The sequence below is a fragment of the Panthera tigris genome, chromosome B3 (genome assembly GCF_018350195.1).
Source record: "Panthera tigris isolate Pti1 chromosome B3, P.tigris_Pti1_mat1.1, whole genome shotgun sequence".
NCBI classification, from domain to species: domain Eukaryota; kingdom Metazoa; phylum Chordata; class Mammalia; order Carnivora; family Felidae; genus Panthera; species Panthera tigris.
The window spans coordinates 6,188,151-6,204,867 of NC_056665.1; the positions used below are offsets into that span (position 1 = coordinate 6,188,151).

Sequence of the window (16,717 nt, forward strand, 5' to 3'; positions counted from 1 at the left end):
GATATCCTAGAACATAGAACAAGGCAAGAACAATAAATAGGAGAAATAAATACTTGAGAGAGGAAAAGTTGTATTTATAGTTATGGTTGTCTAGCTAGAAAATCCAGCAGTGTCAGCTGGCAAACCATTAGAACTTCAGTAGAAAGGCCAACAGTCCTGAGACTAGAGTAAATAAAGGAAGTGAGGCACTTTCAGGAGGCACTCACTCTTAGGTGCCCACCCCCACACTTGCATGACCCCAACAGTGTCTATGTTTTGCTGACCTCACCGTAATCTTGGCCGAATATAAGATCAACATACAAAAATCGATAGCTTCCCTATGTACTAGTGTAGCGGCCATTGTCATCATTTTGGCTATCCAGCCCTCAACATCTTTTCTACCTTGAGGGGACTCACCTATGGTGTGAGTCTGGGAGAATCTGTGTCCCTCTAAGGAACTGAAGGGACCAGATTCTTCTTTCTGTCCCTTGGAGGTTAGGGTGTTGGCACATGACCAAGGCTCAACCAGCTGTGTGCTCCTGCTTGGGACTGTGACTCTTGAGGAAGTGACACAGAGATCCAGAAGCAGGAGAGAAATTATTCACAGTGGAGGTGGCTATGTCAAGAGCCCAATGACAGAGCCATCATGGAAAGCCCAGCATCACCTTTGGTGGCTGTGTCTCTTGGAGGGGGGGGGGGGTGATGGTCAGGAGTAGTGGTAGTAGAGTTCTGGCTACACTGTTTTCACTGCCTACCCTCCCTTGTGCCTTCCAGTTCTCTGAAACTTGATATCCTTACAACTTCTTTGCGCAAATGAGTTGATGAATACTGATACAGCCTCGGATCAGCGATAACTAGCTAGAAAATATAGATGGTAGTGTGAACGGGTAACATTTAACACCTCTCCTTCCTGAAACCCCATGAAAATGACAGGAAGGTGCTTTTTAAAAAAGGAATAGGGGTGCCCGGGTGGCTCAGTCGGTTAAGCGTCCAACTTCGGCTCAGGTCATGATCTCACGGTTCGTGGGTTCGAGCCCTGCGTTGGGCTCTGTGCGGACAGCTCAGAGCCTGCTTCTGTCTCCCTCACTTTCTACCCTCCCCTGCTTGTGCTCTGTCTCTCCCTCTCAAAAATAAAAATAAACATTAAAAAAATAAACTCATAAGGAATAAGAGAATAAAAAGGAAACAAAAGCAAGAAAATTTTGGACTTGGGAAGCAGGTGGCTAAATGATTTAGCAGACCTAAGAAAGATCTGAACCCGGGGAGAAAGCCTGGGAGTCACTTGATTCACATCACAAAGGCCCTAAAGACTCAAGAAAATGACAGCTCAGGTGTCTCTGGATTCAACAGGATTGGTTGAAAATCTCTTTAAGACGCTTTTAAACTCTTAGACTCCCTAACTGCAAGTAGCGGACAGAATGCAGTTAAAGTTTACATACTGAATGTTGAGGTCACCCCTCCCACACCCCAAGGCATGTTCCCCAACCGCCTCTGCAACTCAGGTGAGAGCTGGGTTGTTAGAGTAAAGGTAGCACCTGCGCTGAGCGTTAAGCGAGGCCTCGCCCACATCCTTCCCGGGGAGCCGCACCCAGCCTGTGGGCGCCGCGCACCATAGCTTTCCCCGGTGTCTGTGAGCATCTGTGCTTCATGTCGATTTATCTTGTACATACATTAGCAAGCCTAAGAGAGGTTATTTTGGGGGTCTGGGAATGCTCAAACGTTGTCCCACGTAAGTTAGTGGTAATTGCTTCTTCACTTTACCCCATGTTGGCTTAGAAAGGTGTTTCATAGGCACGCTCTACTTAAGGACAGCAGGGGAAACCTGTAGTCTCAAGACACAGACAGGAGCATGTCCCAACACTGCAGCCCAGCTGGGGTACCCTTTAGCAAAACCAGTTAACAAGCCCCACCCATGCCCACAGGGCTGGCTTCCTGTCAGTTTCTCAGTGACCCCTACCTTTAGATAGGAGTAGAGAGCCAAGTGAAGAAAGTGTCCGTTTGGAAAGACAGAGACCAAAACAAATAGTAGGGAAAAAAGCAACTTTGGGGAAATAGACCAAACATGGAGAAGAAACATCAAAAATTACCATAAATGTTTTTAGGAAAGTCATTAACATTTATGAAAGAAAGAAAAGAGAAAAGAAAGAAAAAAGGGGGAGGCTCTTGTAAATGAAAATATGATAGCAAAAATGAAAAACTCAGAGAGTGGAGACACTGAGCAGATGAGCTCTCCCCAAAGGTAGAACAACAACAAAAATATGGAAAGTAGAACAGAAAATACACAATAAGGTCACCCCGCTAGCACGTGGCATTGACGAGATTAGAATCCTGGCAGTTTTGCTCCAAAGTTCATTAAGGTCTTGGTGCAGGCAGATGAGTATTTTAATGGAATAGGATAAAGAACATAGAAATAAAATAGGAATGATAAAAGGTCACATTTCAAAACAAATGGGAAAAGATGACTCAAAAATATTTGTGTGACAATTGGCTACTTAAAAGAAACAGATGAAAGTTGGCTCCTTCCTCACTCTGTTCACAAAAGACACTCCCCTATGAATTAAAGAGGGAAATGTCAAAAATGAAACTCTGAGATTATTAGAAGAAACCACAGGAGAATTTATTTATAACCTTGAGGAAGGGAAAGCCTACTTACGTGCGATGGGTATAAAAAAAAAAAACTCCAACTGCATCAAAACTTATAACTTCTTTACAACAGAAAAGCACATAAACCAAGGAAAAAGGGAAACAACAAACTGGAAGAAAATATATAACGAGCAAGTGATACAGGCAGGCAATTCAAAGAAAACCTCAGTGGCCAATAAAAAAATATGAAGAGATCAGTGAAAATTACATGAGATGCCATAGTATTCCATTAGTTTGCACCCCCGCCACACACACACACACTGGAAAGCATGGTATGCTCTTGGCCTCAAAGGGAGAGCTGGGAAGCCCCCCGCCCCGGGGAAGCCACTCTATTCTCTAAGGTATCCCAATACAGAGATGAAGCCCCCCAAGAAACTTGGCTTGGTGGAATGGGCTGTTATTTTGGCAGGGGCAAATTGGGTTTCATGGGACCTGAGTATATACATTTTAGGGGTCTCTAAAAGAAAGAACACAAAATTTTCAACACAAAATGCCCATAGCCACCCTAATACCACCCAATATGGGGGGAAATGTGACAGGGGAAGTTTGAGTGAAAACAGACAGTGGTCCTAAGTGACTGGTTAAAATATTACTTTTGCTAATTTCACAAAAAAATACATGTGAACACATTGGTCAGACCCCTCACAGGGCCTTGGAAGGGGCCATACAAGTGAGGGGCCCTGAAATTTAACCCCCTGTGTCTTCTTGGAAATCTATCTCTGGACAACTGACTTGGGTCAATTATCCTCAAGGATAGGGGACAATTCTCCATGGATGAGGCATGAGATTAAGTCACAGAGTATCTGAAAAGAGTGCCCTGTTGGAACATTTCACTAGTATACTTGATATTTAAAGTAAATTTCAAGTCAAAATAAAAATCTATAGCATGCGGCTTGAATCTGTCTCCCTGGAGATTTTCTTTGAAGTTCCTTACCATTGGGGCACCTGGGTGGTTCAGTCGGTTGGGCGTCCGACTTCGGCTCAGGTCATGTTCTCACGGTTCGTGGGTTTGAGCCCTGCGTTGGGCTCTGTGCTGACAGCTTGGAGCCTGGAGCCTGCTTCGGATGCTGTGTCTCCCTCTCTCTGGCCCTCCCCTGCTCACACTCTGCCTCATTCCCTCTCTCAAAAATAAACATTAAAAAAATACATAAAGTTCCTTACCATTTCCAAATTATCTGAAGTCACAGAATCAGGAGTATTCTGAGGAAAAAAGTGAGAAATTAATTCATAATAGGCTTGATGTACGTCCCCCCACCTCCTCTGAATCTCTTTCTTCCCCTGTTACTCTTGGCAGTAGTGACCTGTAGAAAGAAACAGAGGACCGATATTTGTGTGGTCCTCTGGCCTGCAGGATATTTAACACACGATCCCTACTGTCTAAGATCTTAAAATGTAGTAGGGGAAACTGGAAATAATGATACGAGGAAAAATGAATGAACAGAGGTAAGGAGATCAGTCAGGAAGCCATTATAAAAATCTAAGTCGAAGTGAATATTCCTGATTGGCAAAATATATTGGCGATGTTGGCAATTTTATTTAACCAACTCTACATGTAATTCACAGTACCAGGACTACCCCCGGGACTGGTGATATTTGGTTGGTTCTCAGTTATGGAAACTGAGTGAATTATGGTGAGAAACATCCCCTTTCCAAGGTAGTTTTCCCAGTTGGATAATAAATTAAGCCCTCAAAAAAATGTATCTTTTGGATACAGAGTATGATACTGTGTGGTTGGTTAATAAGGAGTAGAAGGTGTGTTCTTAACAGTCCAGAAAATTATCATCTAGTTAATAAAAAAAAAAACAAACTTTCATGCACAAAAGGATAACTAAAATTCAAGGTAGTATATGGGGAAATGCCAAAAAAGAGGTATAAGAAATAAATTCTGTAAGAGTTTAGAGGAGGAAGATCTCTGGGCTGGTAACTCTTCCAGTGATCAGGACTACACCCCTCTTTGAAGACATTCACTGGGGAGAAAAGGCATTTGTTTGAAGCCACTCAGTGAACTCAGTGGTGAATGTGAGTCTCAAACTCACTCTCCTATATTAATAAGTTCATAAGTCTTTTGCACCTGATACAGTGTTTTAAAAGCTCACCCAATTAATAATTGTTGCTGGTTAAAAACTAGTAAGTGCATATTGGATGGATGAGCAGATCAGGCCTCAGAATAATATTTACTGAGGAACTATATTTTAAAGACACAGCATGAGGTCCACATATAATTAAACTGAAGTGGGGGCCTGTGCTGGCTCAGTTGGTAGAGCATGCAACTCAAGATCTCGGGGTTGTGAGTTCGAGCCCTATGCTGGACGTAGAGATTACTTTAAAAAAACTAAAAAATAAAAATAAATAACCTGAAATGGTAGAGCTCCTGATTTCTAAGAATAATGTGAAAAATATATATACTGTATTCCCATATATCAAGAACAACCTGTTTATACCATAATCTGGGAAATTCAGTGGAATGCAAGGCATGAAAGGATTATTTCAGCCCAGATGGGGAAAAAAATTACCAATGAAGCAGGAGTCAGGATAAAAGATGACCCCCTCCCCGAAATGCCTGGGAGCGGCTTTGGTACAGAGGCGACTCTCAGACCAGAGACAGAGTGGGGCTCCCACTGCTGAAGACACCTCTATTTTTTAATATCTCGTTTTAACCAAAGCAAATCGACTTTGGAGTCGTGGGCCGGAGCACCTGCTGTCCTCTCCTACAGCCTCTGTAGGGCCCCCTTCATCCTGAAATTCCAAGGAGGATTTAGTTTGGATGTGGGTCAAGGGTAAGGAGAAACCTATCCATGGGAAAGGGAGATGTCTCCTACCAGTTGCAACTGTCTGACTTTCTTCTTTGGATTTATAGCAAGTTGGGGGTGCTCCACTTCCTTGAGCCAAGACTCCTTGGGCAATCTGTACACATCCAGCCAAATATCTCCGGCTCCTGCATTGGGAAACCACGGACCCGTTGAGCAATCGCGAGCAGGCGATAAGTCTCCTGTGAGGGATGGCCTGTCGTCTCAGAACCCCTGGCCCAGAGACCTGCTGGAGCCCTCGGAACGGCAACTTTGACAAACGGAAGGAGATGTCATTGCAAGTCCTTGCTCCTGGAGAGCTGGTGAGCCCCTCCCGATGGGCCTCTGCCACCTGAAGGAAACAGGGCCCCTCCCACTCACAGCACTGATATGACCGTTTTTTAACCAAGCTGCCTGCTCTGGCCGTTCCCCATGTTTTCTAGGCTCCAAATGGTAAATTCCAGTGACATTCTGTCTTACAGTTTTTCCCGTCTGGGGAGGACGGTGGTATAAACAGCCTCAGTAACTGAGGGGGGCATGGCTAAGGGCTAGAATTGGGAGAGATCGCTCAAGAGCGTTCTTCTGGCTGATATTAGAGGAAGTCACAACCCACGGAAGTGACTGTGGGGCTTTAACTCATCATAGAAACGCACTCAGCTCCTATCCGGAATTCCTGTCAACCTGGGAAGGCTTGCTTTCCCATGGTGTGGGCACCTGGCTCAGTGTTTCATCTAGAAAGTAATCATCTGGACACGTGGATTTCAGACTTCCGCCCCCCAGTCCTGTGAGAGAATAAATATCTTTGGTTTTGAGCCACCCGGTTTGTGGTGCTTGGTTGGGGCAGCCCCAGGAACTTCTAAAGAGTATAAAAGCTTCCTCTGATGCATAAAACATTATGAAGTATACGCTTTCTCTCAAGCACTTCACATTTGAGGGGCCCGGGGCAAGAATATAAATAGAGGCCCAAAGTTAAAAATCAAGCTAACAGTCACTTGAATAAAATATGTCCTATCACCATAGTAATGATTACAGCAGGTAGGATCCAAGATGAATGCTAGAACTGGTGGCCATCCTTTAAGGGGACCCAGGATACGTGCGTTGCCTCGTGTTTATCATTACTGTGGCGGTTTCAATATATGCCTCCAAATTCTTTGATCCTCCTACCTCAAAGAGGTAGAGAGGCTTAAATCCTCTGCCCTAGAGTGTGGTCCAGGCATAGTGACTTGCTTCTAACAGAGTATGGGAAGGGAAGTGTTTTATCAATGGAGGAATCTGGCAGACACCTGTTAGGCAGGTGATGTCGCTAGCACATACACCCTGATATACAGTGACGAGAGCACTTCACCCCTGTGGCATTTCCCCCAAATCCTTAACCCCAGTTGAATCCTGAGAAAAATATCAGGCAAATTGAAATTGAGAGACATAGTGCAAAATATCTAATCGGTATTCTTCAAAAAAGCGTCAAGGTCAAGAAAAACAAAGACCAAGAAATTGTCATAGATGGGAGTAGACTAAGAAGACACGATGAGTAAATATAATATGACATCCTGAACTGAGCCTTGGAACAGAACTATTAGTGGAAAAACTGGCGAAATCTGGGGGGGAAAAAAAACTTTAGTTAATAGTATTGTACCAATGTCATTGCTTAATTTTGACAAATGGTCACATTAAATGTCGGTATTGGGGAAGCTGGGCGAAGGGTGCAGGGGAACTCTGTACCTATCTTTGTAGCTCTTCTGTAAATCTTTGCAAAGTTTCTGTAAATTATTTCTAAATAAAACGTTTGGAAAAAAGGTGGTCGTCTGCAAGAGACTACACATCTGAACCTTCTCAACCACCTTTGGTTAATCTTGCCTTGTAGGAGGAAGGCTGCGAAGTCGCCTCCGTGGGAGATCTCCGTCTTCAGACAGGTGGTTTGCTTGCTGATATCGTCCTGGGAAGAAGAGAGGGGCGGAAAGAGGGAGCTCAGCCTGAGGACAGACGGGAGTGTGTTTCGGGGTCTCTTGGGGTTCATACCAGGAAACATGAGTCCTTTTAAAGCTCGTGACACAAAAAAGATGTCTCGAAATGCTTCATACTTCCCATTTTTGTACAGGAGTTGGTCAAGATCGTATGTAAAGAAGCAGAACTCGATTTTCTGCCTGAACATTTTTGGACTTATTTCCTGGTTTTTTAAATACTCCAGATGGTTGTGGTGATTGCATACTATCTGTTCTCCTGGTCATATCTGCAAACTCTAAAGACCTGCGCCAGCACTCAGTTATTCAAAATGAGATGAAGAAAGTTCTACTGAAAACTCTGGTCAGCCACTTGAAGAAAGGCTCCATCTGGACCTTAGCAGTGCCTCTGTCTGTTCCGGCTGCTATAACAAAATACCATAGACTGGATGGCTCACAAACAATGAACCTTTATCTCTCACAGTCCTGGAGGCTGGAAATCTAAGATTTCCAAGGACTTCAAGAACCTGGCCGATGCAGTGCCTGCTAAGGGCCTATTTCCTGGTTCACAGATTTCCTGCCTGCCACCTTCCCGGTGTGTCCTTACATGGCAGAAGGGTTGAGGGAGCTCTCCTAGGCCTCATATAAGGGCACTAATCCCTTGCCCTTGTCCTTGATGAAGGCTCTGTCTTCATGACCTAAACACCTCCCAAAGGTCCCACCTCCCACTATCATCACAATGGGGATTAGGATTTCAACCCGGATTTTGTGGGGACACAAACATTTAGTCCATAGCAAGTAGAGACTGACTGTAACCCTAGTATGAAATCTACTCGAATTTCAGGCCAGGTGAGAGACTCCATGTTTATGGTTGTCTATGACTTGCTTTTTAATTTTCTTAATTGTATCTTTATAATAACAAAGATAATTAGTAGTAGTAGTAATATTTTAAGTTTATTTATTTTGAGAGAGAGAGGATGAGCAGGGGAGGAGCAGAGAGGGGACAGAGGATCCAAAGTGGGCTCTGTGCTGACAGCAGAGAGCCCGATGTGGGGCTCGAACTCACGAACCGTGAGATCGTGATCTGAGCTGAAGTTGGATGCTTAACTGACTGAGCCACTCAGGCACCCCAAAGATAAGTATTATTATTTTTAAGGCCTTTATTCAGGCTCTGTGCTGACAGCTTGGAGCCTGGAGCCTGGAGCCTGGAGCCTGCTTCAGATTCTGTGCCTCCCTCTCTCTCTGCCCCTGCCTTCTCTCTCTCTCTCAAAAATGAATAAACATTGAAAAAAAAAAAAGAACTTTATTAACAGGTGCTTGCATTTTGTTGACTTTTTGAAAAAAAATCAAGTTGTAATGTTTTATTGCAAATTAAAAATGAGGTGCTTAAAAATCTCAACTTGGCTAGATAACGAAACAATTTTAAAACCATTAAAAAAGTATATTGAAAAAAAAAAGGCTTTTTGAAAAACCCATTTGGTATTACCAAAAAGAGACATCTTCAGGTAAAAATAAAAATCAGGGGTACCTGGGTGACTCAGTCGGTTGAGCATCTAACTCTTGATTTCTGCTTAGGTCATGATCTTGCATTTGGTGAGATTGAGCCCCACATGGGGCTCTGCCCTGACAGTGCAGAACCTGCTAGGGATTTCCCCCTTCCCCCCTCTCTCTGTCCCCCTCCTGCTTCTGCACTCTGTCTCAAAATAAATAAACAAACAGGGGTGTCTGGGTGGCTCAGCTGGTTAAGCGTCCGACTTCGGCTCAGGTCATGATCTCTGGATTTGTGAGTTCGAGCCCTGCGTCGGGCTCTGTGCTGACAGCTTGGAGCCTGGAGCCTGCTTCTGATTCTGTGTCTCCCTCTCTCTCTGTTCCTCCCCTATTCATGCTCTCTCTCTCAATAAACATTTAAATTTTTTTTAAATAAATAAACATTAAAAAAAAACAGATGCTGGCATAAATAGTGACACTAGTTCCAGTTGTCTGGTCAACAGTAGAAAAACAAGGTCTTCAGCTCCGATCTTTCGTTTGCCCCTTACTGCTGGGATTTCATAATCATTTCTATTTCCCCCATCCCCCCATTCCCTCCCCTCCAGCAACCACCAATCAGTTTTCTGTATTTAAGAGTCTGTTTGTTTCTCTTTTTTGTTTGTTTTTGTTTCTTAAAATCCACATATGAGCAAAATCATATGGTATTTGTCCTTCTCTAACTTAGTTCACTTTGCATAATACTCTCTAGTTCCATCCATGTTGTTGCAAATGACAAGATTTCATTCTCTTTTTATGGCTGAGTAATATTCCATTGTGTGTATATATATACCTCATCTTCTGTATCCATTCATCAGTCGATGGACACTTGGGTTGCTTCCATAATTTGTCTACTGTAAATAATGCTGCAGGAAACACAGAGAGGTACGTATATCTTTTTGAATTAGTGTTTTCATTTTCTTTGGTTAAATCCCCACTAGTGCAATTGCTGGGTCATAGGGTAGTTCTATTTTTCATTTTCTGAGGAACCTCCATACTGTTTTCCAGAGTGGCTGCACCAGTTTGCATTCCCACCGACAGGGCACGAGGGTTCCTTTTTTTCCACGTCCTCGCCAATACTTGTTATTACTGTCTTTTTGAGTCTAGCCATTCTTTTTTTTTTTTTTTATTTTTTATTTTTATTTTTTAATATATGAAATTTACTGTCAAATTGGTTTCCATACAACACCCAGTGCTCATCCCAAAAGGTGCCCTCCTCAATACCCATCACCCACCCTGCCCTCCCTCCCACCCCCCATCAACCCTCAGTTTGTTCTCAGTTTTTAACAGTCTCTTATGCTTTGGCTCTCTCCCACTCTAACCTCTTTTTTTTTTTTTTTTTTTCCTTCCCCTCCCCCATGGGTTTCTGTTGTTTCTCAGGATCCACATAAGAGTGAAACCATATGGTATCTGTCTTTCTCTGTATGGCTTATTTCACTTAGCATCACACTCTCCAGTTCCATCCATGTTGCTACAAAAGGCCATATTTCATTTTTTCTCATTGCCACGTAGTATTCCATTGTGTATATAAACCACAATTTCTTTATCCATTCATCAGTTGATGGACATTTCGGCTCTTTCCATAATTTGGCTATTGTTGAGAGTGCCGCTATAAACATTGGGGTACAGGTGCCCCTATGCATCAGTACTCCTGTATCCCTTGGATAAATTCCTAGCAGTGCTATTGCTGGGTCATAGGGTAGGTCTATTTTTAATTTTCTGAGGAACCTCCACACTGCTTTCCAGAGTGGCTGCACCAATTTGCATTCCCACCAACAGTGCAAGAGGGTTCCTGTTTCTCCACATCCTCTCCAGCATCTATAGTCTCCTGATTTCTTCATTTTGGCCACTCTGACTGGCGTGAGGTGGTATCTGAGTGTGGTTTTGATTTGTATTTCCCTGATGAGGAGCGACGTTGAACATCTTTTCATGTGCCTGTTGGCCATCCGGATGTCTTCTTTAGAGAAGTGTCTATTCATGTTTTCTGCCCATTTCTTCACTGGGTTATTTGTTTTTCGGGTGTGGAGTTTGATGAGCTCTTTATAGATTTTGGATACTAGCCCTTTGTCCGATGTGTCATTTGCAAATATCTTTTCCCATTCCGTTGGTTGCCTTTTAGTTTTGTTGGTTGTTTCCTTTGCTGTGCAGAAGCTTTTTATCTTCATAAGGTCCCAGTAATTCACTTTTGCTTTTAATTCCCTTGCCTTTGGGGATGTGCCGAGTAAGAGATTGCTACGGCTGAGGTCAGAGAGGTCTTTTCCTGCTTTCTCCTCTAAGGTTTTGATGGTTTCCTGTCTCACATTCAGGTCCTTTATCCATTTTGAGTTTATTTTTGTGAATGGTGTGAGAAAGTGGTCTAGTTTCAACCTTCTGCATGTTGCTGTCCAGTTCTCCCAGCACCATTTGTTAAAGAGACTGTCTTTTTTCCATTGGATGTTCTTTCCTGCTTTGTCAAAGATGAGTTGGCCATACGTTTGTGGGTCTAGTTCTGGGGTTTCTATTCTATTCCATTGGTCTATGTGTCTGTTTTTATGCCAATACCATGCTGTCTTGATGATGACAGGTTTGTAGTAGAGGCTAAAGTCTGGGATTGTGATGCCTCCTGCTTTGGTCTTCTTCTTCAAAATTACTTTGGCTATTCGGGGCCTTTTGTGGTTCCATATGAATTTTAGGATTGCTTGTTCTAGTTTCGAGAAGAATGCTGGTGCAATTTTGATTGGGATTGCATTGAATGTGTAGATAGCTTTGGGTAGTATTGACATTTTGACAATATTTATTCTTCCAATCCATGAGCAGGGAATGTCTTTCCATTTCTTTATATCTTCTTCAATTACCTGCATAAGCTTTCTATAGTTTTCAGCATACAGATCTTTTACATCTTTGGTTAGATTTATTCCTAGGTATTTTATGCTTCTTGGTGCAATTGTGAATGGGATCAGTTTCTTCATTTGTCTTTCTGTTGCTTCATTGTTAGTGTATAAGAATGCAACTGATTTCTGCACATTGATTTTGTATACTGCAACTTTGCTGAATTCATGTATCAGTTCTAGCAGACTTTTGGTGGAGTCTATCGGATTTTCCATGTATAATATCATGTCATCTGCAAAAAGCGAAAGCTTGACTTCATCTTTGCCAATTTTGATGCCTTTGATTTCCTTTTGTTGTCTGATTGCTGATGCTAGAACTTCCAGCACTATATTAAACAACAGCGGTGAGAGTGGGCATCCCTGTCGTGTTCCTGATCTCAGGGAAAAAGCTCTCAGTTTTTCCCCGTTGAGGATGATGTTAGCTGTGGGCTTTTCATAAATGGCCTTTATGATCTTTAAGTATGTTCCTTCTATCCCAACTTTCTCAAGGGTTTTTATTAAGAAAGGGTGCTGGATTTTGTCAAAGGCCTTTTCTGCATCGATTGACAGGATCATATGGTTCTTCTCTTTTTTTTTGTTAATGTGGTGTATCACGTTGATCGATTTGCGAATGTTGAACCAGCCCTGCATCCCAGGAATGAATCCCACTTGATCATGGTGAATAATTCTTTTTATATGCTGTTGAATTCGATTTGCTAGTATCTTATTAAGAATTTTTGCATCCATATTCATCAGGGATATTGGCCTGTAGTTCTCTTTTTTTACTGGGTCTCTGTCTGGTTTAGGAATCAAAGTAATACTGGCTTCATAGAATGAGTCTGGAAGTTTTCCTTCCCTTTCTATTTCTTGGAATAGCTTGAGAAGGATAGGTATTATCTCTGCTTTAAATGTCTGGTAGAACTCCCCTGGGAAGCCATCTGGTCCTGGACTCTTATTTGTTGGGAGATTTTTGATAACCGATTCAATTTCTTCGCTGGTTATGGGTCTGTTCAAGCTTTCTATTTCCTCCTGATTGAGTTTTGGAAGAGTGTGGGTGTTTAGAAATTTGTCCATTTCTTCCAGGTTGTCCAATTTGTTGGCATATAATTTTTCATAGTATTCCCTGATAATTGTTTGTATCTCTGAGGGATTGGTTGTAATCATTCCATTTTCATTCATGATTTTATCTATTTGGGTCATCTCCCTTTTCTTTTTGAGAAGCCTGGCTAGAGGTTTGTCAATTTTGTTTATTTTTTCAAAAAACCAACTCTTGGTTTCGTTGATCTGCTCTACAGTTTTTTTAGATTCTATATTGTTTATTTCTGCTCTGATCTTTATTATTTCTCTTCTTCTGCTGGGTTTAGGCTGCCTTTGCTGTTCTGCTTCTATTTCCTTTAGGTGTGCTGTTAGATTTTGTATTTGGGATTTTTCTTGTTTCTTGAGATAGGCCTGGATTGCAATGTATTTTCCTCTCAGGACTGCCTTCGCTGCATCCCAAAGCGTTTGGATTGTTGTATTTTCATTTTCGTTTGTTTCCATATATTTTTTAATTTCTTCTCTAATTGCCTGGTTGACCCACTCATTCGTTAGTAGGGTGTTCTTTAACCTCCATGCTTTTGGAGGTTTTCCAGACTTTTTCCTGTGGTTGATTTCAAGCTTCATAGCATTGTGGTCTGAAAGTATGCATGGTATAATTTCAATTCTTGTAAACTTATGAAGGGCTGTTTTGTGACCCAGTATATGATCTATCTTGGAGAATGTTCCATGTGCACTCGAGAAGAAAGTATATTCTGTTGCTTTGGGATGCAGAGTTCTAAATATATCTGTCAAGTCCATCTGATCCAATGTATCATTCAGGGCCCTTGTTTCTTTATTGACTGTGTGTCTAGATGATCTATCCATTTCTGTAAGTGGGGTGTTAAAGTCCCCTGCAATGACCACATTCTTATCAATAAGGTTGCTTATGTTTATGAGTAATTGTTTTATATATCTGGGGGCTCGGGTATTTGGCGCATAGACATTTATAATAGTTAGCTCTTCCTGATGGATAGACCCTGTGATTATTATATAATGCCCTTCTTCATCTCTTGTTACAGCCTTTAATTTAAAGTCTAGTTTGTCTGATATAAGTATGGCTACTCCAGCTTTCTTTTGGCTTCCAGTAGCATGATAAATAGTTCTCCATCCCCTCACTCTCAATCTAAAGGTGTCCTCAGATCTAAAATGAGTCTCTTGTAGACAGCAAATAGATGGGTCTTGTTTTTTTATCCATTCTGATACCCTATGTCTTTTAGTTGGCGCATTTAATCCATTTACATTCAGTGTTATTATAGAAAGATATGGGTTTAGAGTCATTGTGATGTCTGTATGTTTTATGCTTGTAGTGATGTCTCTGGTACTTTGTCTCACAGGATCCCCCTTAGGATCTCTTGTAGGGCTGGTTTCGTGGTGACAAATTCCTTCAGTTTTTGTTTGTTTGGGAAGACCTTTATCTCTCCTTCTATTCTAAATGACAGACTTGCTGGATAAAGGATTCTTGGCTGCATATTTTTTCTGTTTAGCACACTGTAGATATCGTGCCAAGCCTTTCTGGCCTGCCAAGTTTCAAAGGAGAGATCAGTCACGAGTCTTATAGGTCTCCCTTTATATGTGAGGGCACGTTTATCCCTTGCTGCTTTCAGAATTTTCTCTTTATCCTTGTATTTTGCCAGTTTCACTATGATATGTCGTGCAGAAGATCGATTCAAGTTACGTCTGAAGGGAGTTCTCTGTGCCTCTTGGATTTCAATGCCTTTTTCCTTCCCCAGTTCAGGGAGGTTCTCAGCTATAATTTCTTCAAGTACCCCTTCGGCACCTTTCCCTCTCTCTTCCTCCTCTGGGATACCAATTATGCGTATATTATTTCTTTTTAGTGTATCACTTAGTTCTCTAATTTTCCCCTCATACTCCTGGATTTTTTTATCTCTCTTTCTTTCAGCTTCCTCTTTCTCCATAACTTTATCTTCTAGTTCACCTATTCTCTCCTCTGCCTCTACAAGCCGAGCCGTCGTGGTTTCCATTTTGTTTTGCATTTCGTTTAAAGCGTTTTTCAGCTCCTCGTGACTGTTCCTTAGTCCCTCGATCTTTGTGGCAAGAGATTCTCTGCTGTCCTGTATACTGTTTTCAAGCCCAGCGATTAATTTTATGACTATTATTCTAAATTCACTTTCTGTTATATTATTTAAATCCTTTTTGATCAGTTCATTAGCTGTTGTTATTTCCTGGAGATTCTTCTGAGGGGAATTCTTCCGTTTGGTCATTTTGGAGAGTCCCTGGCGTGGTGAGGACCTGCAGGGCACTTCCCCTGTGCTGTGGTGTATAACTGGAGTTAGTGGGCGGGGCCGCAGTCCGACCCGATGTCTGCCCCCAGCCCACTGCTGGGGCCACAGTCAGACTGGTGTGTGCCTTCTCTTCCCCTCTCCTAGGGGCGGGATTCACTGTGGGGTGGCGTGTCCTGTCTGGGCTACTTGCACACTGCCAGGCTTGTGTTGCTGGGGATCTGGCGTATTAGCTGGGGTGGGTAGGCAAGGTGCACGGGGGGTGGAGGGGCAGGCTTAGCTCGCTTCTCCTTAGGTGATCGACTTCAGGAGGAGCCCTGTGGCAGCGGGAGGGAGTCAGATCCGCTGCCGGAGGTTTGGCTCCGCAGAAGCACAGAGTTGGGTGTTTGCGCGGAGCGAGCAAGTTCCCTGGCAGGAACTGGTTCCCTTTGGGATTTTGGCTGGGGGATGGGCGGGGGAGATGGCGCTGGCGCCTTTGTTCCCCGCCAAGCTGAGCTCTGCCGTCCGGGGGCTCAGCAGCTCTCCCTCCCTTTGTCCTCCAGCCTTCCCGCTTTCCGAGCAGAGCTGTTAACTTATGACCTCCCAGACGCTAAGTCGCGCTTGCTGTCGGAACACAGTCCGTCCGGCCCCTCGGCTTTTGCCAGCCAGACTCGGGGGCTCTGCTTGGCCGGCGAGCCGCCCCTCCGCCCCGGCTCCCTCCCGCCAGTCCGTGGAGCGCGCACCGCCTCGCCGCCCTTCCTACCCTCTTCCGTGGGCCTCTTGTCTGCGCTTGGCTCCGGAGACTCCGTTCTGCTAATCCTCTGGCGGTTTTCTGGGTTCTTTAGGCAGGTGTAGGTGGAATCTAAGTGATCGGCAGGACGCGCGGTGAGCCCCGCGTCCTCCTACGCCGCCATCTTGGCACTCTCGAGTCTAGCCATTCTGAGAGGTACGAGGCAATATCTCATTGTGGTTTCGATTTGCATTTCCCTGATGATGAGTCATGTTGAGCATCTCTGCCTGTGTCAATTGACCGTCTAGATGTCTTCTTTAGGGAAATGTCTGTTCGTGTCTTCTGCCCAGTTTGTCATTGGATTATTTGGTTTTGGCTGTTGAGTTGTATCAGTCCGTTGTTTATTTTGGATCCAAACTCTTTGTCAGGTGTATCGTTTGCAGATACCTTCTCCCATTCCCTAGGCTGCCTTGTCATTTTGTTGAAGCATTCCTTCACCGTGCACCTCTTATCTTGGTGTAGTCCAGGTGGTTTATTTTTCCTGATCACGTCTTGTCAGAGGACTGAAGCGGGCGGTGGAAGAGTAGGTAAGCCTGCATTTACTCAGCCCCGCCCTGCTCCGCCTTGGGAACCAGGAAGTCTCACCTGAATTCTTGGCTGCTTTTGTCCCTCTGCCATCTTATGGCTTAGGTTTTCTGGGCGTTTGCGTTAGTAACAGAAGTTGCGGGGTTGAGGTGGCTGCTGACCTTGGCTCTCATCTTGATTTTCCCCCAATACAGATTCTCTCACTGGTGTACCTGGTTCTGCGCCCTGCTTGTCAACCCCCTCCATCCATTCTTCCTGCGCAGGAGGGTTGGTGTGGTATGGCGGGTCTCTGCCTGTACACAGGTAGGGACTGTTGCCTGCACCGGGCCCAATGCTGCGGGGCCTGACCTTCAGGGGCACCTTCTGACCCCTCATTCCTTCCCCCACTCTC

At 43.7% G+C, this 16,717-nt stretch overlaps 1 protein-coding gene and 1 long non-coding RNA gene across 14 annotated transcripts in view; one reads left to right on the forward strand and one right to left on the reverse strand.

Moving 5' to 3' along the window:
• The window catches only part of LOC102964218, a 38,964-nt gene extending 31,610 nt beyond the window's left edge, over positions 1 to 7,354 (forward strand). The window contains exons 3-4 of the long non-coding RNA XR_006218371.1: positions 5,480 to 5,731; positions 7,270 to 7,354. This is a non-coding gene — a long non-coding RNA (uncharacterized LOC102964218). The remainder of the gene's footprint in view (positions 1 to 5,479; positions 5,732 to 7,269) is intronic.
• WDR93 (WD repeat domain 93) overlaps positions 1 to 16,717 on the reverse strand; it is a 55,292-nt gene that overhangs the window by 24,495 nt on the left and 14,080 nt on the right. For all 13 annotated transcript variants that reach the window (XR_006218369.1, XR_006218370.1, XM_042988052.1 and 10 more), the window contains 3 exons: positions 7,263 to 7,341; positions 5,442 to 5,557; positions 3,784 to 3,822 (listed from right to left, as the gene is read on the reverse strand). Coding sequence is in view for 11 of the 13 variants with exons in the window: in XM_042988052.1 (XP_042843986.1) it covers positions 3,784 to 3,822; positions 5,442 to 5,557; positions 7,263 to 7,341 (234 nt within the window). In the remaining 2 variants the exon portion in view is untranslated. The remainder of the gene's footprint in view (positions 1 to 3,783; positions 3,823 to 5,441; positions 5,558 to 7,262; positions 7,342 to 16,717) is intronic.